The following is a 27,739-nucleotide window of genomic DNA, read 5'->3' as shown; positions in this document are numbered from 1 at the left end:
CCAGAAAACCTAGAAGAAATTCATAAATTCCTGGAAACATACATAAATTCCTGGAAACAGACTGAACCAGGAAGAAACTGAAACCCCGAACAGACCAATAATGAGTTCTGAAATTGAATCAGTAATTTAGAAACCTACCAACCAGAAAAAGCCTAGGATCAGATTGACAGCATTATTCTACCAGAGATATAAAGAAGAGCTGGTACCAATCCTACTGAAACCATTCCAAAAAATTGAGTAGGAGGAATTCCTCCCTTATTCATTATATGAGGCCAGCATCATTCTGATATACAACAAAAAGAGAAGACTTCAGGTCAATATCCCTGTTGAACATAGATGCAAAAATCTGTAACAAAATACTAGCAAACTGAATTTAGCAGCACATCAAAAAGCTAATCCATCACGATCAAGTAGGCTTTATTCCTGGGATGCAAGATTGGTTCAACATATGCAAATTAACAAATGTGATTAATCACATAAATAGAACTAAAAACAAAAACCATGCAATCATCTCAATAGGTGCAGAAAAAGCTTTCAGTAAAATTCAACATGCCTTCATGTTAACCCTCAACAAACTTGACATTGAAAGTACATACCTCAAAATAATAACTGTCATCTATGACAAAGCCACAGCCAATGTTATACCTAATAGGCAAAAGCTGGAAACATTCCCCTTGAGAGATGGAACTCTCACCACACCTACTTAATATAGTACTGGAACTCTCAGTCAGAGCAATCAGACAAGAGAAAGAAATAAAAGGCGTCCAAATAGGAGAAGAGGAAGTCAAACTCTTTGCAGATTATATGTTTCTACACCTAGAAAACCCCATAGTCTCTGCTCAAAGGCTTCTAGATCTGATAAACAACTTCAGCAAAGTTTCAGAATACAAAATCAATGTACAAAAATTAATAGCATTTCTATACACCAATAACATCCCAGCTGAGAAACAAATCAAGAATTTAATGCCACTCATAATAGCCACAAAAAGAATAAAATACCTAGGAATATTTGGGAGGCCAAGGCGGGTGGATCACAAGGTTGAGAGATCAAGACCATCCTGGCCAACATGGTGAAACCCCTTCTCTACTAAAAATACAAAAATTAGCTGAGCGTGATGGTGCACATCTGTAGTCCTAGCTACTCAGGAGGCTGAGGCAGGAGAATCGCTTGAACCCAGCGGATGGAGGTTGCAGTGAGCCATGATCGCACCACTGCACTCCAGCCTGGTGACAGAGTGAGACTTTGTCTCAAAAAAAAAAAACAAAAAACAAAAAAAAAACTAGGAATGCAGTAACCAGGAAGGTGAAAGATCTCTACAATTAGAATTACAAGAAACTGCTGAAAGAAATCAGACAACACAACAAATGTAAAACCATTCTATGCTCATGGATAGGAAGAATCAATATTGTTTAAATGGACATACTTCTCAAAAGCAATTTAAAGACTCAATGCCAGTCCTATCAGATTACCAAGAACATTTTTCACAGCATTAGCAAAAGCCATTCTGAAATTCTTATGGAACCAAAAAAGAGCCCAAATAGCCAAAGCAATCCTAAGCAAAAAGAATAAGGCTGGAGGCATCCTACTACCTGACTTCAAACTATACTACAAGTAACTAAAACAACATTGTGCTGGTACAAAAACAGTTACACAGACCAATGAAACAGATTAGAGAACCCAGAAATAAAGCCACACAACTACAACTATCTGATCTTTGACAAAGCTGATAATAACAAGCAATGGGGAAAGTTTACCCTATTCAGTAGATGGTGCTGGGATAACTGGCTAGGCGTATGCAGAAGATTGAAACTGGACCCCTACCTTTTACCATATGCAAAAATCAATTTAAGATGGATTAAATACTGAAATGTAAAACCCAAAACTATAAAAACCTTAGAAGAGAACCTAGGGAATAGTATTCTGGACATCAGCCCTTGCAAAGACTTCATGACAAAGATTCCAAAAGCAATTGCATCAAAAACAAAACTTGACAGGTGAACCTAATTAAACTAAAGAGTTTCTGCACAGCAAAAGAAACTGTCAAAAGAGTAAACAGGCAACCTAAGGACAGGAGAAAATATTTGCAAATTATGCATCCAACAAAGGTCTAATATCCAGAATCTGTAAAGAACTTAATAAGCAAAAAATGAACAACCCCATTAAAAATGGGTAAAGGACTTGAACATACACTTCTCAAAAGAGACATACATGTGGCCATCAAGTATATGAAAAAATGCTCAATGTCACTAATCATTAGGGAAATGCAAATCGAAACCACAATGAGATACCATCTTATACCAGTCAGAATGGCTGTTATTAAAAAGTCAAAAAATAACAGATGCTGGTGAAGTTTCAGAGAAAAGCGAACACTTATACACAGCTAGTGGGAATGTAAATTAGCTCAGCTACTGTGGAAAATAGTCTGGAGATTTCTCAAAGAACTTAAAAAGAACTACCATTCGACCCAGCAATCCCATTACTGCGTATATACCCAAAGGAATATAAACTGTTCTACCATAAAGATGCATGCACATTTATCTTCAGAGCAGTGCCATTCACAATATTAAAGACGTGGAATCAACCTAGATCTCCATCAACAGTGGACTGGCTTAAAAAAAAATGTGGTATGTATACATCATGGAATCCTATGCAGCCACAGAAAAAGAACAAGATCATGTCCTTAACAGCAACATGGATGCAGCTAGAGGCCATTATCCTAAGCAAATTAATGTGGGAACAGAAAACCAAATACCACATGTTCTCCATAAGTTGGAGCTAAACCTTGAGTACACATGGACACAAAGAAGGGAGCAATTAACATCAGGGCCTGCTTGAGAGTGAAGGGTGGGAGGAGGGTGAGGATTGAAAAACTGCTTATTGGGTATTGTGCTGATTACCTAGGTAACAAAATTATCTGTATACCAAATCCATGTAACACATAATTTACCCACATAACAAACCTGCAAATGTGCCCCTTGAACCTAAAATAAAAGTTAGACAGAAAAAATAATAATAATAATAACTGTGGTTACTGTGGCATGCATCTGTACTTCCAGTAACTCGAGAGGCTGAGGTGGGTGAATTGCTTGTTCCTAGGAGTTCAAGTCCCGCCTGAGCATCATAGCAAGACAGTGTCTCTAAATACATAAATAAAAGTGATATACAAAAATAGGTTCCATTCTTTTTCACCAGCAACAAGCAGTTAGATATTTTAAAATGCAATTTCCAACACAGTTAGCCACAAAATTAAGTATCTAGCAATACATCTAAACAAAATATTTATAAAAATGGTGTGGAAAATTTTTACAATTAAAGAAATTATAATCGTTTATTAAAGAACTAAATAAATTGACAGGTATTTTATATTCACGATAGGAAAACTCAATGTTATAAAAGTATCAATCTTCTAAATTAGTCAATACATTTAATACAATTTCAGTCAAAATCCTGATGGGATTTTTAATAAAACTTGATTGATAAAAAGTGATTTTAAGATTTGTGTGGAAAACCAAAGGGCCAACATTAAGACAACTTTAAAGGATAAGTTGTGCAGAGGTGGGATGGTTGTGGGGGAGGTGGAAGAGAGAACTTGACCTATCTAATATAACTTATTATTGAAGCTAGAGTAATTAAATTAGTGTCATACTCATTCACAAATAAACAAACAGACCAATGGAAACTGAAGATAACATAGAATCAGATATAAGTATATTTTGAAACTTGATTTTTGACAAATTGATTATGCACTGCAGATCTATAAGGAAATGAACTATTTAATAAATGTTACTAGTACAATTGGTTATCCAAATGGAAAAAAAAAAAATACTCTCCCTCACACAAATGCGCACGTGCACGAACACACACAAACACATATCCTGCAAAATTAAATTCCAATTTGATTAAAGGCTTAACTGTTAAAATCAAAATCTTAAAACTCTTGGGAGAACATTTAAGATAATATTTTGTGACCTTATAAGGAAAGGGCAAGCAGTAAAGAGTTCTTAAGACAAAACACTAAAAGAAACAGAAAGAAAATATTAATAACTTTAACTGCATTAAAATTGCAAACTTCTGTTAGCCCAAAGTCATAATAAACAAGGTGAGAAAATAAGATACAGGCTGGGAGAAGAGATTTGTGATATATAGAATGAAAAAATACAAGTATGTATAAAAACATATACATGTAACTCAATAAGGACAGCCTTAATGGGCACAAGATAGGAACCAGAAATTCACATATAGATATAGATGTCCAATAACTTTACGAGTAGCTATTCATTTTTCCATAATAACCAATAACATAAATTGAAATGGTAATATCATTCAGCACCCATTTTAAGTCTCATACAATCAAGCATTACAGGAAATATGGAGTAAGTGGAACTTTTAAACATTGCCTTTGAGGATGTAAATTGGCAAAATCACTTTGGAGAACAGTTTGGCAAATATCTGGTATGCTTGAAGATGCATATATCCTAAAACCCAGCAGTTCAATTCCAGGGTACGTACCCTATAAAAACTCTTGACATGAGCACATAGAGACATGTACAGGGTGTTTATTCCAGCATTGTCTGTAATAGCAAAAGAAAACCACCAAAACTTTAGCCAATGGGGAAAAATACTTAAGTTGTGGTTTGATAATAACATGGAATTCTGTAGCAGTTTTTTTTTTTAAGTAAATGAATTAAAGACACAGTAATTTCAAAACAAAAATGTGTTAAAAAGAAGTTTCAGGAGAACACATAAAGTATGATACTACTTTTTTTAAATTTTTAAAGATGTAAAATAACTACATATTGTTTGGGGATACAAATGGAGTAAAATTATTAAGAAATGTATGGGAACAATAAAATTCAAGACAATGGCTGCACCTGAGTAGGGAAAAAGGGTGATGAGTTTGGAAATTATGTGTTTAATGTGGGGCTTCAATTATATGTGTGTGTGTATATATATGTAGATATATATATATGTAGATATATATACACACACACACATATATACATACACATATATTGGTTCTATCTCTTAAAGTAGGTGGTAGGTAAATGGGCTTTCATTGTACCCTTTAGCATCTTTACGTGTACTTAAATATTGTGTAAGACACTTCTAATAAACAGCAGAGGTTAATAACTACTAACATATTTTGAGCTCTTCATTATAAGTCTAGTTTTTCTAAACTTTCTAAACTTTACATGCATTCTCTCATTTGCTCTTAGTCTTTGAAGAGATTCTTTTATACCTCTTTAACAGGAATCTGAGGCCTTTAGAAATTAAATAATCTACCTATGGCCATATAGGTGTTAGGTGCCAGAGCGAGAATATGAAATGGGAGCAGTCTGACTTTTAAAATCTCATACCTTTAATCTCTGTGAAGATTAATCAGCCTCTTTTTGAAAGGCCTCATTAACTTCAAAGAATTCTTCATGCTAGTGCAACTACCATTTCTACCTCTGGATGCAGCTATAACTACAGCAATAGAGCACAACAGCTTTGGCCTCTAAATTCAGTGATTTTCTGAAGCTAGAAGAGCATTTGCTCAGGAGCACAGGGTATGAGTCATTTCCTTAGGTATCTGTTTATTCGTTCAACAAATATTTATCTAGAGCCTACATAGCACAGTGGTAAACCACAAGTTATTTCTTGTCTACATCATTTTTGCAGTTTGCCAAGCTTTTGGGACACAAATTTGAGATTTCCATTTTCATTTCCAGCGAAGGCAGGGAATGTTGTGATTAATTATTAGCCATTTTAGAACTTGCGACCTGGCTTACTGTGGAACTCACTTAAGCCTAACCATTGTTTACCTGAAAATTCACATGGTACCCCACCTTCACTAGAAAAAAAAAAGGTATCTTGAAAAATTTTAATCTACTTCTAGCTAAACAAAGGACAAATGGAAATGAAAATATTATTTTTAAGTTTTATGTGATTACCTCCTTTTTCTCTCTGTATTTCCTTCTTTTTTTCCCCACAGAACGAAGAATATCTCTTTAACTCTTTCTACTCCAGTGAGATTTTGAGATGTTCCTTGACCACGTATTAGATACCTTGAAATTTTCCTTGACCATGTACTACATGTATTTTATACTCTGTACTTCCTTTTGTATGTGTGTGGAGACTTCATTGGATAGGCAGGAGTTCTGTACTTTCCACAAGATGCTGAGCTCCCAGTAGCTGATAGAAATGCTGAAATTGATGCATTGGGGTTTATACTTGTTTATTTTTGTTAAACATTTTTTACAACCTGTGACATAGAAGGCATGGGTTAACTTTAATTACATTCTCTGTAATTAAAATGGGTATACTGAATCTAAGTAAGGTTCCACCTAGAATAATGAACAGTGTAATTACGACTGTCTTGGCCAGTTTGTGCATGTGAACTTTATAGCTAATAACAGCTGTGCCTCTAAGTCATTGTGACCTCTTTTTAAATGATGCAAACCTAATAATGTGAAAAGTAGCCCTCATTTTTACTTCTTGTCCAATCCAATCCAGTGATTATCTGATAGAAGTATTCAAATACTCCATCTCATCTTTTCTTTAATCATTTATTTCCTTTTTTATATTGAATATTTTAGGGACCTGAAGGAATTGTGGGAATTCCAGGGCAAAGAGGTCATGCAGGAAAAAAGGTAATTTTTTACATTTTCTTATGCAGGTGTTCTTTCTTCTGATGTATCCAGAGCTCCATAGACTGCTGTAATGTTTTTATTTGGACTAGATAGTAAAGTGTTAAATAATTATACATGTTGCTTTAAAAGATACATTTATATAAATTAATATTTAATTTCAGTTAGGAGTACTTATTATCTTGATTATTTGAAGGCAAATTTTCCATTTTGTAGTTTGTAGAAAATCTTGGCTTTTCTTTCTTTCTCTTGTTTTCCAGAAATTCTTTTAGTAGACCATGGGCAAGAAGAAAGATAAAAGGAAAATACTATACCATTTGTGCTATTCAATAATAATTTTAGTAAAGTATTTGAGGGAAAAGAATGTAACTATAATTATTTGTTGTTAATGTGTTTTTCTAAGTTGATTTTATTTTTTCCAAATATTAAGAACTTCAAATCAAGAATATTTTTATTTGCTTACTTTATTTTTTACTAATAGTTGGTTGTATTTATAAAATTTTAATACATTATAATGAAAATTTGTATTTATATAAATATAGAATCAATAGTCTATTCAAATATTGATGAAACATAAAAATGGTTTTCCCTTTGGACTATGACAGTTTTGAATTATTTATTGTAATTAACTTCGAGTCACACATATTTTGATTTTCAGAATCCAATTCTAGCATTTCTGCTGATATATACCTAGTCAGTCTTTCTCATAATTTTTAGACAGTAGATAGGGATAATAAATAGTGAAGAGAAACTAATGAGGTAATGTTTAATTGCCATTCTTATCTATCAAAAATAATTTCAATATTGAAGTTTTTTTCATCATATAGAGTGTTATGTCTAAAATCAACATTAATAGTGAGACAGTGCAAGTCTTTGTATAATAACAACCTGCACCACTGGAAAAATAAAATAAAGCCTCTTAACTGTTATAAATGCCAAAAATTTCCTATCCAACTGTGTTCACAGTAGTTTTTCTTTGTGTCTTCTTGCTTATTAGTAATAGAACAGGTTGGTTCTCACTTAAGAAATGAAAAATAACACAGTGTTGTTTAAGAGCAGCTGTATTTTGGTGCTAAAGAAAGGTCAGTTTGTCAGCGGGGTGTGGTGGCTCACACCTGTAATCCCAGCACTTTGGGAAGCCAAGGTGGAAGGATCACTTGAGGTCAGGAGATCGAAACCAGCCTGGCCAACATGGTGAAACCCTGTCTCTACTAAAAATACAGAAAAATTAGCCAGGCGTGGTGGCGGGCACCTGTAATCCCAGCTACTTGGGAGGCTGAGGCAGGAGAATTGCTTGAACTTGGGGGGCAGAGGTTGCAGTGAGCCGAGATCACACCACTGCACTCCAGCCTAGGTGATAGAGTGAGACTGAGTCTCAAAAAAAAACAACAACAAAAAAGAAAGGTCAGTTTGTCTAATAGAAAGCAGAAGACAGTTAGTTTTCAGAAAGATGTAAAATGATGTAAAAATGTTACAGATTTTTCAAGGTGCCCTCCAGGCCAATGAGTGATGATCCTGAATGTACAGAACTGCACACTGGAGCTCTTTTTGTATTGAACAGACCTTTTTGCATTGAAATTCTCTATAGAAACAGACTTTTCAAAGACCTTATTATTTCTTATAGTAACAATACATACATGCATATTTACATACATATATAGCAAAATTCAAAAGTTAAAAAAAAAATGGTTATTTGGAATTCAGCATGAGCACCAGATACCCCCTGCTTGTTTGGTCAAAAATTTTTTTTATCTTTTTCCAAAATTGCTTTTATTTTTTAAAATAACTTATGTGGTGATGGCATGTTATTATTGTTAGTGGTGGTCTGTAATACTGTTAACTAAATATTCCTCAGGAGCTATTCAGGAATATGATATAGTTAATTAATCTAAGTATAAATTTTTTTCTTATGTTTCTCTCTTAATAATGTCTTCCACAGGGTGATAAAGGACAAATAGGACCCACAGGAGAAGTTGGAAGCAGAGGTTCTCCTGGAAAAATTGGGAAAAGTGGTCCTAAGGGTGCCAGAGGAACTAGAGGTGCTGTGGTCAGTATTTGATTTACTTCCAGAAGTGAGTCACTGTGGATGGGAAAGAAATGTATCCATGCCCTTAAAGTTTCATCCCTTGATTAGCTTTACAGAGAAGGCAATAGTTCCACTGAAAATAATCTACCTCCATGGGATGTGGAGAATTGTAAGCATTCCACAGTACTTAAATGGCTTAGTGGTTTCTGGACATGAAAAAGGAAAGAGAAAAAAAAAAGAAAATGGAAATAAAATATGAAATGAGGTTTTAAAAAATAAGATTATAACTCCTAACCAAAGTAGGAAATTTTATATGGCCAGCACTTAAAATTGGGATTTAGTATCTGTATAAAACTATGCTGTCATGGTTGACAAATTGCTTTGAAAATCAGGTTTACTTGAAATGGATTTTCTTTCTCTGGTTGGAAACAAACCTGCTTTATCTGGATATTATTTTTCTAACCAATTGTGATAAATCTATCATCTAATTTTATCTTCAATCTTTCTCAGGAACTTTGCATGATGTTAGGAACAAGTATAGCATGATACTTATGAACTCATATATTAGCTGAATTATATTGCAAATATATTTAGACCTGTTCTGAAAGTCACAGCATGAAAGAGATGCAAAATATTTAAAAGATTATCTAATTGAGTCTTCTGTTTCATAAGCTTTTTTACAAAATGCATGTGTATTTCCATTTCGTGTAGTCTCCATTTAAATGTCACAAGTACTAGACTTCACTAAGGCTTTTTAGAGATCATCGCATAATCCATTTGTTGTCTGAGGAAAGTTTGCCTCAGGCTCATTTCGGTATTCCATTCCTTACTGTGATCTAGGCCTTTCTTACTTTCTTTTATTTAAATTACTAGCATTTCTCTGTCTTTGACCTGTGTACAAAAACATTTTATAATGTTATTAATTTTTAAATTTGACATGTTCCCAACCTACCTTCCCAAGAGGTTTCACCAAATTTACACTCCCACCATCAACATTTCATATCACTTCTTTTGATGTTTGCCAATCTGATAAGTGAGAATGTGTATTGCATTTTTTCTTTCTATTTACACTTTCCCAGTTGCACTTTTTTCTTTATGGAAGTTGCCTGTTCATATATACTGCACATTGAATTGTTGCCTTTTTCTTATTGATTTGCAGTCACTCCTTATATACTTAAAAAATTAATACATTTTTGTTAAATATGTTACAAAATATATTACAAATGTTTTCCTTTCTGGAATTTATCTTTTAATTTTGTATATCCTTTGCTGTATAGATCATTTTAATTTTTATATGGTCAAACTTGCCGGTCTTTTCCCTTGTAGTTTCTGTGTTTTATTTTACTAGAAATGCCTTCCCTACCTAAAGGATCTAAGAATATTCTTCCATATTCTTCTAATACTTTTATAACTTTATTTTTACCCTTAACTCTTTAAGACATATGGAGGTTTTTATGGATTTTTGTGGGGTTTTTTTCATGTAAGGTGTAGAAGACTAATTTTATTTTTTCCAAACGTACAGACAGTTGTTCCACTTCCATTTATTGAGTGGTCAGTCTGTTTTCTGCTTTTTTGAAATGCTACTCTTACCATAAACTGAATTCTCAAATATTCATTGGTCTGTTCTTATTCTACTTTATTCTCTGAATCTAGTAGTCTATTTCTGGGTCAATACCACACTATTTTACTTACTGTACTATTGTGATAGTTTCTGTTAGGGCAAATACTTCATAATTCATTTTATAAGAATGTTTGGCTCTTGCTCTGATCTCCTCTGTCTTTTTTCTGTTTTGTTTTGTTTTGATCTCCTCTTTCATGTGAACTTTCTATTTCCTTCAATGCTGAATCTTTCTATAAACACCTTATGTCTTTTTATTTACTCATATCTGCTTACATATTCATCAATAAAATATTTCCCTTATCTCTGTTCTTTAATCTTTCTTGTTAAGTTTATTCTTAGTATTTTTGTTTTTTGTTTTGTTTTTGTTTTGCTTTGCTTTTGAGTTTTATTCTCAGTGTTAATATAATCCTTTTTCTGTTACATCAACTTAGTGGTGCTGTTGGTGCCATTATATTTTGATCTTATATCCACTTTAGCGAATGTAGGTGATTCTCATAGGGATTCTTTAGGTAAATAATATTGCCTCCCCTTATTTGCTTGTCTGAATTGCTACATTGATTAGAACTTCTACTATAGCAGTGAATAGAAGTCATGATGAAGAAAACCTTGTCTTTTGGGCCTGTCTTTAGTGAAAATGCTTCTAATGCTTATAATGTCAAGTGTTGTTTACAGTTGTTTTTTAGATATACCATTTATTTGTTTAAAGAAATTTCTTTTCGTTCTTAAATGAGAGTTTTGACCAAGAGTAGATGTTGAATTTTATCAAATCCTTTTACAGTATTTGTTTAGATAATCCCATGCTTTCTCTCCTTTGTTTGTAAATATAAGAAAATTCATTAGTAGATTTCCAAAAGTTGAATCAACCATGAGTTCCTAGGATAAATCTTAAGTATAATTATATTATTATTTTAATGCAAATGGATTTCATTTTTTAACATTTTATTTAAGAGTTTTATTTTAGCTTATTGAATTTAGTTTACCTTAAAAGTTTTGCATTTGTATTTGTAAGCAAAGTAGGCCTATTTCTTCATTCCATCGTTCTTCATTCCATCTTTTTTTTTGATGTTTACTATCACTAATTGGATTTAGGTATAAGTGTTAAACAAGTCATATAAAATGGGTTGGTAAATTTTTCGTATTTTTCTGTGCTCTGTAACAGTATGGGACATAGATATTGTGTCTGTTCTTCAAAGGTTTTATAAAACTTGCTATTAAAACAATCTGAGCCGATTGTTATTTTATTAGCAGTAGATCTTTGGCTTTCTTTTCAAATTTTGTATCTTCTGGAATAAATTTTTGAAATTTTTCTTAAAAATTATTTATTTCATCTAGATTTTCATATTTAGTAAGTGAAACTTGAAATTACTATTTTCTTATAATTAAATGTTTTTCCTGTGGTTATGCCCTTCTTGTTTCTAATGTTGTTTTATCGTGTCTGCTCTTTACCGTGATCAGATTTGCCAAATATTTTGTTATTTTATTAGTCAGTTCAAAGTGTCTACTTGGTTTTTCACTCAACTTTTTAAAATGGTTTTCTGATTCGCTAATTTATGCTTTAATATTAATCTCTTCTTGAATTAAATGTCTGGCCCATTTATGTAATTTATTTAATAAATACATTATGAAGCTAACTGTTTCCTTTTGAGTGCCACTTTGGCCATATTCCCATATTTTTATGTTTGTGTTTTTACCATCATTTACTTATGAATAGCTTGCAATTTCAGATTTTATTTTCTTCTAAATAAGAGTTATCTTAAAGGATCTTTCTTTTTAAGTAGATTTTTAATTTTTATTGCTCATTTTTAATTACATTGCATTATAGCCAGAGGATGTGACCTATATGATTTCTGCTTTGAGGAAATTTACTAAAATCTTCTTTGAGGCCTAATATACTCAAGTTTTGTCAAAAGATTATGCATTCCTTTTTCTCTCTTCTTTTCTTTCTTTCTTTTTGTTTTTTGGGGCTAATAAACAGTCCTAAGTATTTCTGTTAAATCAAGTTGTTAGCTAAGCTACTTAAATCCTTATAGCTTTCTTACTGCTTTTTTTTCTTGCTATTTGAGTCATTGATTTCTCAAAACAGAGTTTGAGGTCTGCTTATCATGTTTTCTACCCACTTATTTTTGGAAGGTTACATATTTTGCATACATATTTTAGGTACCTAAAGGTTCATTTTTTCTTTTATGAATTGCACATTTTATTTCTTGTTATATTGGCTTTAGAGTCACTTGGAGTCAGCAGCAGTCTTTAGCATTGCCTGCTTTTTGCGCAACAGTTTCCACACTCATTCACTTATCTTCTAGGCAAATGCTACCATCAGTTACCCAGCACAAGTAGAATAGGAATACCTGACTCCTTTCCCCAGTTAGTCACCTGAACCTATCTTGCCCCTTCAATGTCTTGATTTCGGCATTTGAAATTTCCTTAAGACTATTTGGACATCTGCAACAATTTTTTTCTTTGCATATTTTCAGTCCTAATTTTCTATCTCAGATTACAAAATTTTGGTCCACTGATGATGTTTACTTATTTTCCAGTATTGGTATTACAAATAAATACCTTTATTTTCTCTCTCTCTTTTTTGTTGAACGGGACTGTTGAAACAAGCATATGTCATTCAGCCATCTTGAGCTAATGAATAGTGAGTAGTTACATTCTATTCTAGATTATTCACCTAGGTAATGGCTGAATTCTTATTAATGTTTTAAAATTAATTTTGTGCAGTTCCTTTTTTAGACTGAAACTTGTTCTTAACTGAATGAGTCTAAATTTACTGATCAATGGTTAATAGTTGCAATGTGAACTTTTTTAGAGCTGGGACTTTATAGAAATCATCAAATACAGTGAAGCAGTATGATTAAATGGGAAATACTATATATGCAGAAACAAGAGACTTCGTTCTAGTATGATATTTGGCAAGTCACATACCTATTCTGTGCCTTAATTTTCTCATCTTCTATTTGTTTTGAGAGTCAAATAGGAGAGTCAATATGGAATCTTTTTGATAATATGAAATATAGGACTTCTTCTGGGGTTTTCTTTGGGTTTTTTTTTTTTTTTCTTTTTCAGTTGAGCAATCTATTCAGTAGGCCAAGGGCATTTGCTGATTAGTCTTTATAGATGGTTTCACCATCTACAAAATATTGATAATAAGAGTAATCATAGAGTAACTATTACATGTACGTTGTCAACCATTTCTCTTTTAATAACTTTGACCAGGACTAAAACCATATTCATCAAAGCATCTGAAACTAAAAATGAGTATGGAGTTCTGGATCCTGTAGTGACAATGTCAAAAACTCTCAAGTTGCACTCTCTAATATTCAGTGACCACATCTGGCACAAACTTTGACAGATGTAAACCACATTTCCAATAATTCGTTTTAGGGACCAGCAGGATTCTGACAACTGAAACTATTTTTTAAATATGATTAAGGATGTTTATATCAGAAGTAAACCAAAAAGACATTTGTTACAGAACTTTTTGTGTTTCAGGAAAAAAAATAGACAAAAGTTGGGGTGTTATTTTTGACTTTCCTACTTCAAACTAGGTAAATTTCAACCGTGAAAAATCTAAAGGTAACAATTTAAATAATAGGAGTACAAGTCTAATGATTTAGACAATTCTCTACTTCCGCTCTCTCACTAATATTTACTTTGTTTTTTAGGGACATTTAGGATTGATGGGACCTGATGGAGAACCAGGAATTCCAGGGTATAGGGTAAGTATTTATAACTGAAAAAATATATTCACATGAAAACATTTTTATTAAAGATGATATCCCAAATATGCAAATTACTATGAAATCTCTCTCATAAACCTTTCTAACATATTTAGGCCTCATCCTCCCAGACAGTGAATCCTATTTTTCATTTCAGAATAATACAATATCTAATACCTAGATAGAGCATGTATAAATGTCTACTTGTCCTTTTGTAGGGCCATCAGGGTCAACCAGGACTCTCTGGATTGCCAGGACCTAAAGGAGAAAAGGTTTGTGTGTATATTGGCTTTTTAATCCTGAAGTTAAACGTTGAGTTCATGAATTATTCCTGAAAGACTGCATGGAAAAATTTTCCAGGAATAAAGGAAGCACTTTTAAAGTTGAAAATTTTACTAATTCCGGAAGAAGAAAATAAATATCAAGGAGCTAAAATTTAAATAAATTATTAAAATATCTTCCACGGGTTGTTTCAAGATTGAGCTGAAATAATATATGTGAAAATATTTGTAGAGCTTTGTAAGAGTAAAATTAATTATTTAAAGAAATTGTAAGGCTCTAGATTAAATGATTAATTTTAGTACATTTATATTAGCGTCTTTGGGGCAGGAGTCAGGATCAAGCGATCTTGACTGTTGCCCAGGTTGGATTCAAACCAATCAAGCAATCCTCTCACCCCAGGCTCCCAAGTAGCAGGTACGACAGTTGCATACCACCGCACCTGTCTCATTGATATTAAAGATTAAAATTTTTTGATGACTTAGGAATAACTACAGCAGTAATCTTAATTTATGGTATCATTGAAACCTGACACTTTTAAGAAAAGTTCTGAGCTGCTTCTTATATAATTAAAGGGGATTGATACTTCCAAGAAGAATCCTGTACAAATTACAACTCTGTATAAAATACCGTATGCCTAGTTTCTTACATCAAAGTTTTCCACTTAAAAAAGATAAAATCAAATGCATTTCCTAATATATTTAAAAGTAATAGGTTGTGTATTTTTGAAGTTTATTTATTGAGTTCTATTTATAAATCATTATTTCATTTTAGGGCTACCCAGGAGAGGATAGCACAGTCCTAGGACCACCTGGGCCTCGAGGTGAACCAGTAGGTCTTTTTCTGAAATAATTCTGGTTATTCAAGATAAAATATAATTATATAATAGATTCACAACACCAATTACGTCTCTTCAAAGAGTTTTCTTTTGTTAGTTTTATCACATGGTTTGATAGGACAGTGATATTTATGGTCACAAAATTTAAATGATATTAAAATCTTTAATATGAAAAATACGAAGGTCATATTTTAGCATAATATATAGGGTTCATATAGTGACTTCCCAAATCTAACTTTCTGCATTGAAGGCATGATAGCAACTTTTATAAAGATTATCAGAAAACTTATACACTCTAGACATTTTAGGGTACATATTTCTTTAATTATCACATTCAGATTTATTTCTAAATATTAAAAAAATCTTATCTATGTACTTCTTATAACAGTTTACACACTATTGCCAAGTGATTTCAAAACCCCTCTACTGAGTTATTAGAACCAATAACCTTTAAAGATTACTGATCTGTAGACTTCTTGTTAAACATTTTAAGGACTAACTATAACCATGGTTTCTAAAAAGTAGCTATTATAGCTTTGATTATCTGAATAACTGTCTCTGTGTTCATGTTTGACTAAAACAATGTCTAAAGAACATATGTAAATTAAATGAATTAAATGAAAATTATTAGTTCATAGAAACAAATATTATATAATTGGCTATATTTTCCATTTCTCACATAGTATTATATAGAGAAAAGGAATCCTAAGGCACAAGGATCAGAATATGTAGTCACTCCTGATATTTTGACCTGATTCTTTGGAGATGGCTGAAAGTTATACTTTGTTTTAGAAATGGACAAGAAAGATTCTAATATTTTCTGATTAAATCAAGCCATCTCATATAGAGGCAATAGGTATATAGACATCTAAAAGAATATGTAAGTTTCTTTATCAAATAATATTTTAGTCTCTCTAAACCACTAAGAGAGGGAAATATATGGAAATAATGTAAAAATCTTAAAGCAAATGGAAAAAATTTGGCAAAGGGAGTATAGTAGCGGTTGTTTTTCCCAGATTTAGGTATGCCAGGATCGAAGAATGTCACCTAAAATGTAATAAATATATTAAAAGTCTAGCATAGCAATAGTAGTTTTATCCAGTAGACATGGGACAGGCATGAAACTTAAACCACAAAGATTCTAAATAATTAAAGCAGAGTCAGAGATTATAGTATTGACATTATGTCTCTTACCTTGGTCCACATAAGAATAAGTTAAAATTTGTCAATTAGTGCTCTATAATAAATCCTACGTTTTTCCAATTAATTTCAATTTAAGTTTTTGTTCAGATGGTAGGTCCTGGTGGGTGCTGATATTTCATTTTATAGTAGATAATTTGATGATTTATTATATTAAAGATTTTCTATTAGAAATGTTCAGGAAAAGTAAGTCTGAGTTTATTAGATAATTTTTGGCTTAAGTATTAAAATTAATAAGTGTATTTTTTAGGTTAAATTAAAATTTTTTCAGATTAAACAATAGACTTTTATTCTGAGACTGTATCTCCCTCTGTTGCCCAGGCTGGAGTGCTGGTTCACTGCAGCCTCGAACACCTGAGCTAAGTGATCCTCCTATCTCCCAAGTAGCTGGGACTGCAGGCTCATGCCACCAGGGCCAGCTAATTTTTATTTATTATTTTTTAATTTTTTTTAGAGACAGAGTCTCACTCTGTTGCCTAGACTGGTCTCAAACCCTTGAGCTCAAGCGATTCTCCTACCTCAGCCTCCCAAAGTGCTGGGATTACAGGCATGAGCTAACACACCCAGCTAACAGTAGACTTTTTCATGAAGAATGGTAAAGTAGGATTTACTTTATAAATACCTTTTAAAAGATCACTCAAACATAATCTTTTGTAATTAATGGCATTATGTACTGAACTGTCCTGCTTAAATCTTTTTCAGTCATTTTAAAATTTAGTAAAAACGTAAGTTATTCCAGCATCATTTATAACATATTGTACTAATTGAAACGTTTTGTTGTTTTGTTGTTGCTGTTGCTGTTGTTGTTGTTGTTGTTGTTGTTGTTGTTGTTTGAGACAGAGTCTCACTCTGTTTCCCAGGCTGGAGAACAGTAGTGCATACATGACTCACGGCAACCTCGACCTCCTGGGCTCAAGTGATCCCTCTGCTTCAGCCTCCCCAGTAGCTGGGACTATAGTCACATACCACCATGCCTGGCTAATTTTCAAATTATTTGTAGAGACAGGGTCTCACTTTATTGCCCAGGCTGGTCTCAAACTCCTGGGCTCCAGGGATCCTCCTGCCTCAGCCTCCAAAAGTGCTGGACTACAGCTGTGAGCCACCACACTTGGTGAAAATATTCATATTTTTAATTGGGCTGCATTTTTCAATATTTTTCCTAATAGATTCATTATGAGATTTTTCTTTATATAATTCAATGGTTGGTGTATTTTTATGTTGTTCTTGGTATCATTGAAGTTCAATATTTTGAAATTATTTAATGGAACTAAACAAATCATATATTTGGTTTTTTATTTTTGACAAAAGAATAAACCATATTAATCTTATCACCTGCATTCACATATACTTTGATCCAGCTGTAAAACTGTTTTGTGTGTGTTCTCTGTAGGGTCCAGTGGGGGAACAAGGAGAGAGAGGAGAGCCTGGAGCAGAGGGATATAAGGTAATTGCAAGTTATACCCCTTACTTCTGAATTTAAATAGGGTTCTCTGTGTTTCTGTTCCATTTCAAGTGAAAATAAGCATTATCGAGATAATTAGTAATGTCTTATGTTTTTAATCCTAGAAGAAACGTCTTTCTACGTTCTGTTCCTCCTTCCTAGAATCATCTTTGTCTTTTCCCACTTCTGCTTTTTCTCATCATTCAGATCTCAACTGAAATGTTACCCCTGAGAGGCCTTCTCTAACTGCCCTATCTAAAATAGATCTAGAACAATCAGTCACTCTGGACCATAATACTCAACTTCCTTCATGACATTTTGTGCTATATCATCTTGTCACCTTTTAAATATATTCGTTTCTTTGTTTATTGTTTGTCTTCCTCCACCAAAATGTAGGATCCATGAGAATAAAATCTTGTCTCTCGTTTTCATCATTATACCCCCAGTTTCTAGAACACAAAGTTCCTGGTATATAGTAGGAATTCAATAAAGAGGTGTCAAATAGATGGCTAAATACCTTTATATTCTCAAGGCTTAAGTCAATTCTTATCCTCTTCCATTCCTGAGAGGGATATTATATGACCAACTTAGCTAAAATTAGACTGTGTGTAGAATTATTCAGAGTCATTTTTTAGAATCACATTTGTTTTGAAGATGTTCTGTATTCCTGCCTTATGTCTCTTCCCTCTCTATTTACATTGTCAATTGTTTTACAGAGTTAGAGGTTGTCTCCTGTCTCCCTATTGTTCCTGTCTTATTCCTTTGCTCATAGCATTCTCTATTTGCCTATAATATTATGTAATCTTTGCTTATGTAAATCCTTTATAATTTCACTCAAGTTTCCTTTTCCCCTGACCCACTAACGGTAATCTTGCTCTCTCCTGTAGTCCTGTAATAGTATTATTTATTTAAGTCATTCAACACAAACATTTTACCATCTTCTGTTGCTATTCTTTTTTTGCTAATTATTTTTAATGTGTAGGTGTCTTAGCTCCCCCAGTTTGCATATGTCTTCTTTCTTTCTTGTATAGTGTCTAGTTCTAATCCCTGTACATAATAAGTTTTTAATAATGAATTGATGAGTTAATTGATCTGATACATCTCTCTGTCAAGGTAATATTTCTGTGGTCATGTCTGAAATGCAGATTTATATTACCCAAACTAAATGGACAAGATGATAGATAGATAACTGTCATTAATAAGTTGATTTTTCTCAAGCCAGAGGAATCTGAAAAATTAACTTTCAGTCCCTAAAACTCTCTTTGAAGCAGATGTTGAGAATAGTTCTAAATGTTTGTGAAATTGTTGCGATTACCATTTGTTTTTCTGTTTTCAAAGAAACATTTTTAGCAGGTTATATGTGTTCTGTTTCTAATTTACATAACATTTGTATTTACAAGTGTTTCCTAACCCAAGGAATTGAGTGGATTTATTTGAAATTTACTTTTCTCTGAGTTGAGAAGCCAACCCAACTGCTTCCAGCATAATTTGAGAAGCCTCTTAAAGTTCCTCAGCTTTCTCTGTGCATGACTTCTTCACACAGTCTCAAGAAAACCAGGTTCTTGCAATATCTCATTTTGGCTTCTACCAACTACAGAACATTCAGTAGCTAAATCAGTATATTTACCAGCAAATGAGCAGTTAACGCTTCGCTTGAAAGGAGACAAGAATTTCCGCACTTGGCTAGCTGAAGAAAAGCCCTGCCAGCATTATTCTGGACAGTCATTCACTTTTCCCTAGGTTCACTGTCTAATCTACTTCTCCTTCCCCTTGCTTGTATACCCCTGATTAAGTTTTCAACTGTAGATGTTTTATAAACTAGTTTGATCCATGTCTTCCTTTCTGTCTTATTTCTTCCTAAGTCCTTAGTCTTTAGGGATTGTTTTATGTATTGGTGATTCTATGCTAAACACTTAGCCATCTTGTGCCAGACAACCATGCTACTTGTATTGCTTAGCTCAGAATCATGAAATATCCAACTTTCTCCCTTGCCAAGTTTTCTCCTAGCACAAGTTTGATTTATACAGAGGAACCGTGCTTTATTTAGAATTAGGTTATCTTGTTATAGCTTCAGGTGATATTTTAAAATGTTTGCTTTTCTATATGGATATTGTCTACACTGATTTCCCTCTGCTAAACTGATGGTTAGCATTATCACCAAGCTTCTTTATTAGGATAAAATACATGTAACGTAAAATTTACCATTTTAACCATTTTAAACTTTACAACTCAGTGACATTTAGTACATTCACGTTGTGTGCAGTGGAGGAAAAATATCTTTTTCTTCTATCCTTCTGAATTCTTGGCTGGGGACCCTGTGACAAAAGGCAGATTAACAAGAGAAAAGCATACAGATTAATTTCATATAAATTTTATGTAACGTGGGAGCCTTCGTAAAAAAATAAAGCTCCAAAGAAACAGTTAAACCTCAGTATTTTTATGCTAGATTTGATGAGGAAGTCTTAGAAGAATGTAATAGGCCAAAGGTATGGGCTAAGATTAGTAAACTGGGGAAAACTGAGCAAGGACTGTTCATTCAGATTATTCTCTGTGTCCCTTCATTTATGGAGATAAGGATGCTCTTTTCCTCCACGTATAGGGAGGGCACCTCTCACATGAGTGTCTTATGACCTGCATCAAAGGAAGGTAAGAAAGTCCTTTCTGCACATGCTATCCCTCAGATTCCTTCAGCTTAAAATAGTCAATATTCCAAGATGCTGTATTTTGGGGTAGTATGTCTTGAACTCCATCATGTGAAACCATCACCATTGTATAGTTCCAAACATTTTCAACACTTCCAAAAGCAAGCCCCATACCCACCAAGCAGTCACCCCCTATTCTCCTGAGCCCCTGGAAACCACTTTTCTCTTTGTCTCTGGATTTGTGTATTGCGGATATTTCATATAAATAGAATCATACAACATACAGCCTTTTGTGTCTGGCCTCTTTCACTTAGCGTAATGTTTAAAAAGTTAATCCATGTTATAAAATATATCAACATTTGATTCTCTTTATGACTAAATAATCACCTGGCTTAAAAAAAAAATTGTTTATAGTCGCAAACATCTTTGACCAAAGTCAAGGGTCCTGCTCATTATTATTAATGAATACTTACTTGTACTGACACACTTTATTTTAACATTTCTAAAAACCGTGTCTCTGGGCCAGGCACAGTGGCTCACGCCTGTAATCCCAGCACTTTGGGAGACCAAGGTGGGCAGATCATGGGGTCAGGAGATCGAGACCATCCTGGCCAACATGGTGAAACCTCATCTCTACTAAAATACAAAAAATTAGCTGGGTGTGGTGGCACGCACCTGTAGTCTCAGCTACTTGGGAGGCTGAGGAGGGAGAATCACTTGAACCTGGGAGGCAGAGTTGCAATAAGCCAATATTGTGCCACCGCACTCCAGCCTGGCAACAGAGCAAGACTCCATCTAACAAAAAACAACAACAACAGCAAAAAAAAAAAAAAAAACAACTATGTCTCTCATCATTAAGCTTGTATTTGAGTGTCTGCCATGGGCCAGGAGACGAGCTAGGGGCCATGGATATTTCATTGGACATCCCAGACACAATCTCTGTCCCCATGGACATCATATACATAAAAAACATGGGGAATAAGAACATTTAATCAGTATAAAAATAAACTTAGTGAATTTTAGCTATAAAATATGTACAGTTATTTCATGTTATTTCATAAAAGGAAAAACAATTATAGCTGTCATCCTGCAAACTAAAACTATACATCACATAGATCAAGATAAATTTATTTGAGGCTTGAGAGCCAGAGGACATGGAGGGAATAAACTTATTATCCTGGCAACAGCAACTATTTAAAGGTATAAATGGAAACATTTTACTTAAAGGTATAAATGGAAACATAAATATCCAAGATTAACTCAAGCTAAACTTAGGAGAGATGAAGTCCCAGAAATACTTTGAATAAATTATATTGCATCTCAAAGTTCTTTTTGCGGGGGAAGTGGGAGCAGGTTGGCAATAGTCATAGAATTTTTACACACAATAAAATAACTAAATCCCAACTTGGTCTTTACTCCTTAGCATCAGACATACATATCTAAATAGCTATTAGACATCATCACAGGCACCTCAAACTCAGTAAGTGCCAAACCATTGTACCTCATCCTTTCCAAATTTGATCTGATCTTCCTCTTGTTATGTCCTTGGTTCAGTGAATAGTATCACCAGCCATTTAGATGTCTAAGCCAGTAGATGAATCCTCTGTCTCTCTCTCTCTCTCTCTCTCCCTCCCTCCCTCCCTCTCCCTGTCTCTTTCTCTCTCTTTCTCCCTTTCTCTGTCTCTCTCTCAATCTCTCTCTCTCTCTCTCTCTCACTCACTCTATCTCTATGAATCTCTTTTTCTTCCCCATACCCCTACTTATCTCTCACAGTCAGCCACTTCTTTTGGTTCTTAAATGTTTCTGGGATCTAGCTACTTTGTCCTACTTTAGTTCAGGCTTTCATCATTTTTCGCCAAAATTATTTCAATAGCTTCCCAACTAGACTCCCTGTCTCCAGTCATAGCCCTCTCAGGTCCATTTTCTGTCTAACATGTTCTGTCAGATGCATCCCTTTATTTGCCATGCTATTCCTTGCCAGAATGTCCTCACTTTACTACCCGGAACACTCATTCTTCAAGATTGAACTTACCATTTCCCTTATAAAATGTTTCGTAAGTTCCTTTGGCCATTCAACTCATCCCACCACTAATATAATCTGACAAATTCATCACTTTCCATAACCTCTCCTGCATAATTTTGTAATAACATTTTCTATGGCATATTGAATTTTTACAATTACAAAAAAATGGTCATAGTCAATTTTTGGAGTGATAGAATGGACCAAAGTAGTTTTAATGAAACTCTTAGAATGCGGGTTTGTCTTGGTGAGATTTACATTCATACTTTACAAAGCTAGGAGAGGCAGTTGGCTATTCTATGATCATTCTGAAAATATTTCTGTAAAACTACATACAGGGATGGTGGAAAAGCCATAATTTGGCATGATAGTTTCGAGTTTTGTAGTTTGCTCATATTCTCACTCTCACTTCAGCTCCAGCTTTTCACCAGCCACTTCTTTGCTGAATCCTGTTTGATAAGTGACCTTCAAGTAGTCATATTTACTTATACCACACTCCCCCTTGATTGGCCAGATTCTGTTCATTGCTGGCTGTGCTCATGTTTTGCTAAGGGTCATGTGTGATTGTGGTTTCTACTTTAGTGTGGCCATGTGCTATATAGAAGCTTTCCAGACTAGCCTTTCTCTCTTGCCACTGTTCGCTTCCTTAAACAGGTTTCATTTCCTTTATGAGGAAGTTGACACTTAAACCAAAAACATTTGCCTCAGAATGCAAACAAAGAAGCCTTCAATTGACTTTTCTGTAAGAATAAATATTGTTAACCTATGTATGCAATCTCATCTTCTAGCCCAGGAGATGGGACTGATAACTCTTTCCTAAGGCATTCTTTCTGTAATATACAGAAAATAGGAAGAAAGAAATCTGATTGAGTAGAACAGTAGGAGAAGGGATAAAAGAGATTACATGCAGAATTCTTCCTGCGTAACTGTCATCTGACACGCTTCTGGGTTGTTGCTAGTTTCTGTTTACACACTTGAAAAGGGAAATGTGGTAGGCCAGCATTCCTTCTTAGGAGAACTAAGGTGACGACGGATTGCCGAATGTCAGTCATGTGGTGTTTCTTGGTATTATAGTAATACCTCCCAGTGACTGCTCCCAGTCTTCAGCCCAGTAAATCTACCGTCCAAATAACTGTGAATTTAGTTTGTAAAAATGGAGACCATAGTACACTTTCAGAGGAGGAAGAGGTTGAAAAAGAAATGTATTCTCAAACTCTGTTCCTTTGGTTATTGACTACATTAGTTTCCTGAGGCTGCTGTAACAAATTACCACAAAATGGGTGGCTTACAACAATAGGTATGTAATTTTCTCAGTTCTAGAGACCAGAAATCCAAACTCAAGGGATCAACAGGGCCACACTCCCTCTAGAGGCTCTAGGGCCACACTCCTGCCTCCTCCAGTTTCTGGTGGCTGTCAGCATTCCTAGGACTGCCTCTCCCCAGTCTCTGCCTGTGTCTTCACCTGGCCTTCTCCTCTGTTGTCTGTTTCAGTGTACCTCTGTGTGTCACTTATGTTCTTTAGCGGATTTAGGGCCCACATGGATAATCCAGGATAATCTTATCTTGAGATCCTTAACTTAATGACATCTGCAAAGACGCTCTCTCCAAACAAGATCACATTCACAGGTTCTGGGGATTAGGACATAGACACACATTTGGGAGGCCACCATTCAAACTGCCACGTTAATTCACAAGAAAGAAAGAAAGAGAGAAAGAAAGAGAGAGAGAGAGGGAGGGAGGGAGGGAGGGAGGGAAAGAGAACCCTAAGTTGTTCTCAGTCACCATAATATCCAACAGCTATTATGTTCTTTTCTATTTCTAAGAAGATTCATAATCTCTATGACATTTAAGTTGAGCTTTGCAACACTTTGCTACCATTTTAAGTGAGAGTATCCTATTCTCTTAAGTCACATGTCTCTACTTACTCTAATAATGTAATCTTTTCTATTTGTAGGGCCATGTGGGCGTACCAGGACTAAGAGGTGCCACTGGACAACAAGGACCCCCAGTATGTTTTGAAAGCATTGTTTCTAAAAATTAACATTAATATAACTTATTTGGTCTCTGCTTCATATGTGATTTTTATTTTGGTTTCTACTAAAGGGCGAGCCAGGTGACCAGGGTGAACAAGGACTAAAAGGAGAGAGAGGATGTGAAGTAAGTTGAAATTATTTAAGGTAATTTGAGATTTATTGTTAGCAATTTTAGAAAGCAGGAGCATAAGGAGTTGCTATTTATTGTAAGTCAAATTATCATTTATCACTGTAGAATATGGATCACTGTGGGCCTCTAAATAGGGTGTTTTTCAATAATTGTGCTAATACAAAATTATTGATTGAGTCATTTGTTTTGACTATTATCCAAATTTTTCTTTTCCAGAAGCCTATTCTGACTGTGTGAAAATTGCCTAAGTTGTCTCAAATTAATACTGTGTTCTTGAGGTTTCAAACAGAAATACCAACAAACCTTAAAACTAGTATTATAAGGTAAAAAAAAAATCAGTCAAACCTATATGATTGTTGTAGAAAGCATTAAAGAGAAAATCATTAAATGAATAATTGTTAAAGCATGGTAAGGAAGACTTTGTTCAGGACTATTACAATAGGTACAGTGACCACTGCAATGGGATTTTGCAGTGGGGAAGAGAGATTGGACTCAACACCAAATATAGCATAGGCAAGTAGGAATTTATAACAAAGGAGCAGATTGAGTATGAGTGAATGGAAAATTACTTAAGAGGAAACACCAGGGGCAAGGGGAATTTTGGTTAAACTGACCTAACAAGAATTTTGCTGAAGACGGGCCAAGGTGATCACACATCAACTGTGGGATAATCAGACATCAACTGAGGGATGGTAGAGGATGAGGAACCCAGTTAGATATCAAATAGCAAGAGTGATCAGATAATGAGGGTGAAGGTTCTTGCTAAACCGACTTGGCAGGGTTCGTTGCTAAAACTGGATTTTACAAGGAAGTACACGGAGGGCCTAGAAGGTTCAGGAGCCTGACTAAAGTTCGACCAAGCAAAGAATCATTGTCATAGGATAAGAGAGGAAAAAGTAGTTTGACTATGTGACACAGGCTTATAATTGATTTAAAAGTTGTTTCTTCATAAGGCAAATCAAATATTTATCAAGCAAACTAAAAATCTGTTGGTTTACTGAATTTAGTCTTCTCTTTCCATGTGGCCAGATAGACATTGCCTCAACCTTACGTAGCAAGCAACTTTGTCATTTGCACCTTCTATACATTGCTGCCCTGTTTTTCAGGCATTCTGACTTCACATGCTATTGATTTCAAATTCAATTCTTAAGAAAATGCACTCTACTATTAATAATAAATTAGATGAGAATGGATAAAAAGTAATGATTTTGAGATTGTGTTTCTCCTGATTTGTTAAGCAGCCTTCACCCATACTTGTGTTTTCCACTTATGGGAGTAAGTAATAAAATGGGGTTGAATCAGATATGTTAAATAGGCATTCACTTACCTAGAACTCATTTTGAATAGTCTTAGCATCTATTCAGTAACTTTCTGTTAGGTTCCCTAATAAATAATATTAATAAATAAAAATATCCTATTGAAGATAAGCCTAAACAAGAAAAAAAAGCAGAGAAAGAAGATAGGTAAGTCATTCACTTAGAATTTTTAGTACCCAAATTGGAAAAAATCATGGAAAACACTGGGAACCTAGAATACTGTTGCTGCTGTCATGCTACTTCCTTACATTTATAGTAAGTGCCTAAGAATGCAAGTTCTGTCCAACATTTGATCCTAAAATGTCTACTTTTTTACAATTAATACTTTCATATTTACAGGCTTTCTTTTTCCATCTTGAGAAATCTCGGGAGTAAGACATTTTCTGATGCTTATTAGTATATGTTAAAATTATGCTAATGAATATCAAATACTCTTACTGGTCAACTGCCTCTCTAGCCTATGTGGTCAGCTCTCCCTGTGTGTTGGAGCTAAAAGGTGCTAAGAAACCATAGTTTAAATTCTGTATAATCCAGGAGAGCTAGTTCTTTCCTACTTTGGGTAATGCTGGCATACAACCCAAGGGCACATTTAAAAGCCTCTTAGAATTTAAAATAGTATTAATTGCTACAAGAATAATGACTGTGTATTATTCACTAGGGATACCTTCAGTGGCCAGATGGGTCCTGTCCAATTGCTGTCATCTTGTTTTTGCAAAGCTTTAAATTTATTTTTTAGATTTGGAAATGGCCCTTTAAAATTATCTGGATAACCCTCTCAATTTTCAGATGAAGAAATTAATATCTCAGAGAGATTATGAGTTACCTAAAATCACAGAACTAATTAGCAACAGAAGCAACACTAGAAACATTATTTCCTAGCTCCTGTTATTATGCAGAAGCCTATTACTTGTAATCTTTTAAAAATTAAGTAAAATATGATTAATTTAACCTAACCAACCAATTCATTCATTGGGCATAAGACTGTGGACAGCTATAAAGAAAAATTTAGAGCAAGTCAAAACCAATTGCAGAACCATTTTTTAAAACTTTTGTAATGCAAATGTGAGTTAACTGTCCTATAATGACTCTCAAAGACCAAGATTCAAGCCAAAATCTTTGTTCTCCCAAAACAAAATTCCAGATTTCAATGAATTGAAATTTCTTGGTTAAAAAAGAGAGAATAATTTTTGCTTAACTCTCTAAATCTATTTTTGCTTTATAAAGCTACCTTCTTAAAGAGTGTTAGAACTAGTGAAGTATCTAGATAACTGTCCTTCAGCCTCATTTAAACAAACAAACAAAAAACAAGAGTTTGTGTTAACGTTGCATATTACAAAATATTTCCCTCATCAAAATAATTAGACTACGTTCTCTAGTATTCTGTGAGCCAGCACAGTCCCAGTGAACAGAAGTCTTTTAAAATGGATCTGATTTCAAATGGGCCACTATACATATTTTTCAATGCTGGCCAGGCAAAAAGAAAGTACAGTTTTTTTGTTTGTTTGTTTGTTTTTTTTTTTGAGACGGAGTCTCGCTCTGTCGCCCAGGCTGGAGTGCAGTGGCCGGATCTCAGCTCACTGCAAGCTCCGCCTCCCGGGTTTACGCCATTCTCCTGCCTCAGCCTCCTGAGTAGCTGGGACTACAGGCGCTCGCCACCTCGCCCGGCTAGTTTTTTGTATTTTTTTTAGTAGAGACTGGGTTTCACCGTGTTAGCCAGGATGGTCTCGATCTCCTGACCTCGTGATCCGCCCGTCTCGGCCTCCCAAAGTGCTGGGATTACAGGCTTGAGCCACCGCGCCCGGCCTAGAAAGTACAGTTTTATATGTACTGTAAATCTAATC

At 34.3% G+C, this 27,739-nt stretch overlaps 1 protein-coding gene across 7 annotated transcripts in view; it reads left to right on the top strand.

Moving 5' to 3' along the window:
* COL24A1 (collagen type XXIV alpha 1 chain) overlaps positions 1-27,739 on the top strand; it is a 386,758-nt gene that overhangs the window by 277,669 nt on the left and 81,350 nt on the right. For all 7 annotated transcript variants that reach the window (XM_031650448.1, XM_031650446.1, XM_021943525.2 and 4 more), the window contains 8 exons: positions 6,580-6,633; positions 8,570-8,677; positions 13,946-13,999; positions 14,218-14,271; positions 15,053-15,109; positions 17,707-17,760; positions 24,374-24,427; positions 24,523-24,576. In XM_031650448.1, the coding sequence (XP_031506308.1) occupies positions 6,580-6,633; positions 8,570-8,677; positions 13,946-13,999; positions 14,218-14,271; positions 15,053-15,109; positions 17,707-17,760; positions 24,374-24,427; positions 24,523-24,576 (489 nt within the window). The remainder of the gene's footprint in view (positions 1-6,579; positions 6,634-8,569; positions 8,678-13,945; positions 14,000-14,217; positions 14,272-15,052; positions 15,110-17,706; positions 17,761-24,373; positions 24,428-24,522; positions 24,577-27,739) is intronic.

This window comes from Papio anubis, chromosome 1 (genome assembly GCF_008728515.1).
Source record: "Papio anubis isolate 15944 chromosome 1, Panubis1.0, whole genome shotgun sequence".
Taxonomy (NCBI): domain Eukaryota; kingdom Metazoa; phylum Chordata; class Mammalia; order Primates; family Cercopithecidae; genus Papio; species Papio anubis.
This window is presented reverse-complemented; position numbering and strand designations above follow the sequence as displayed.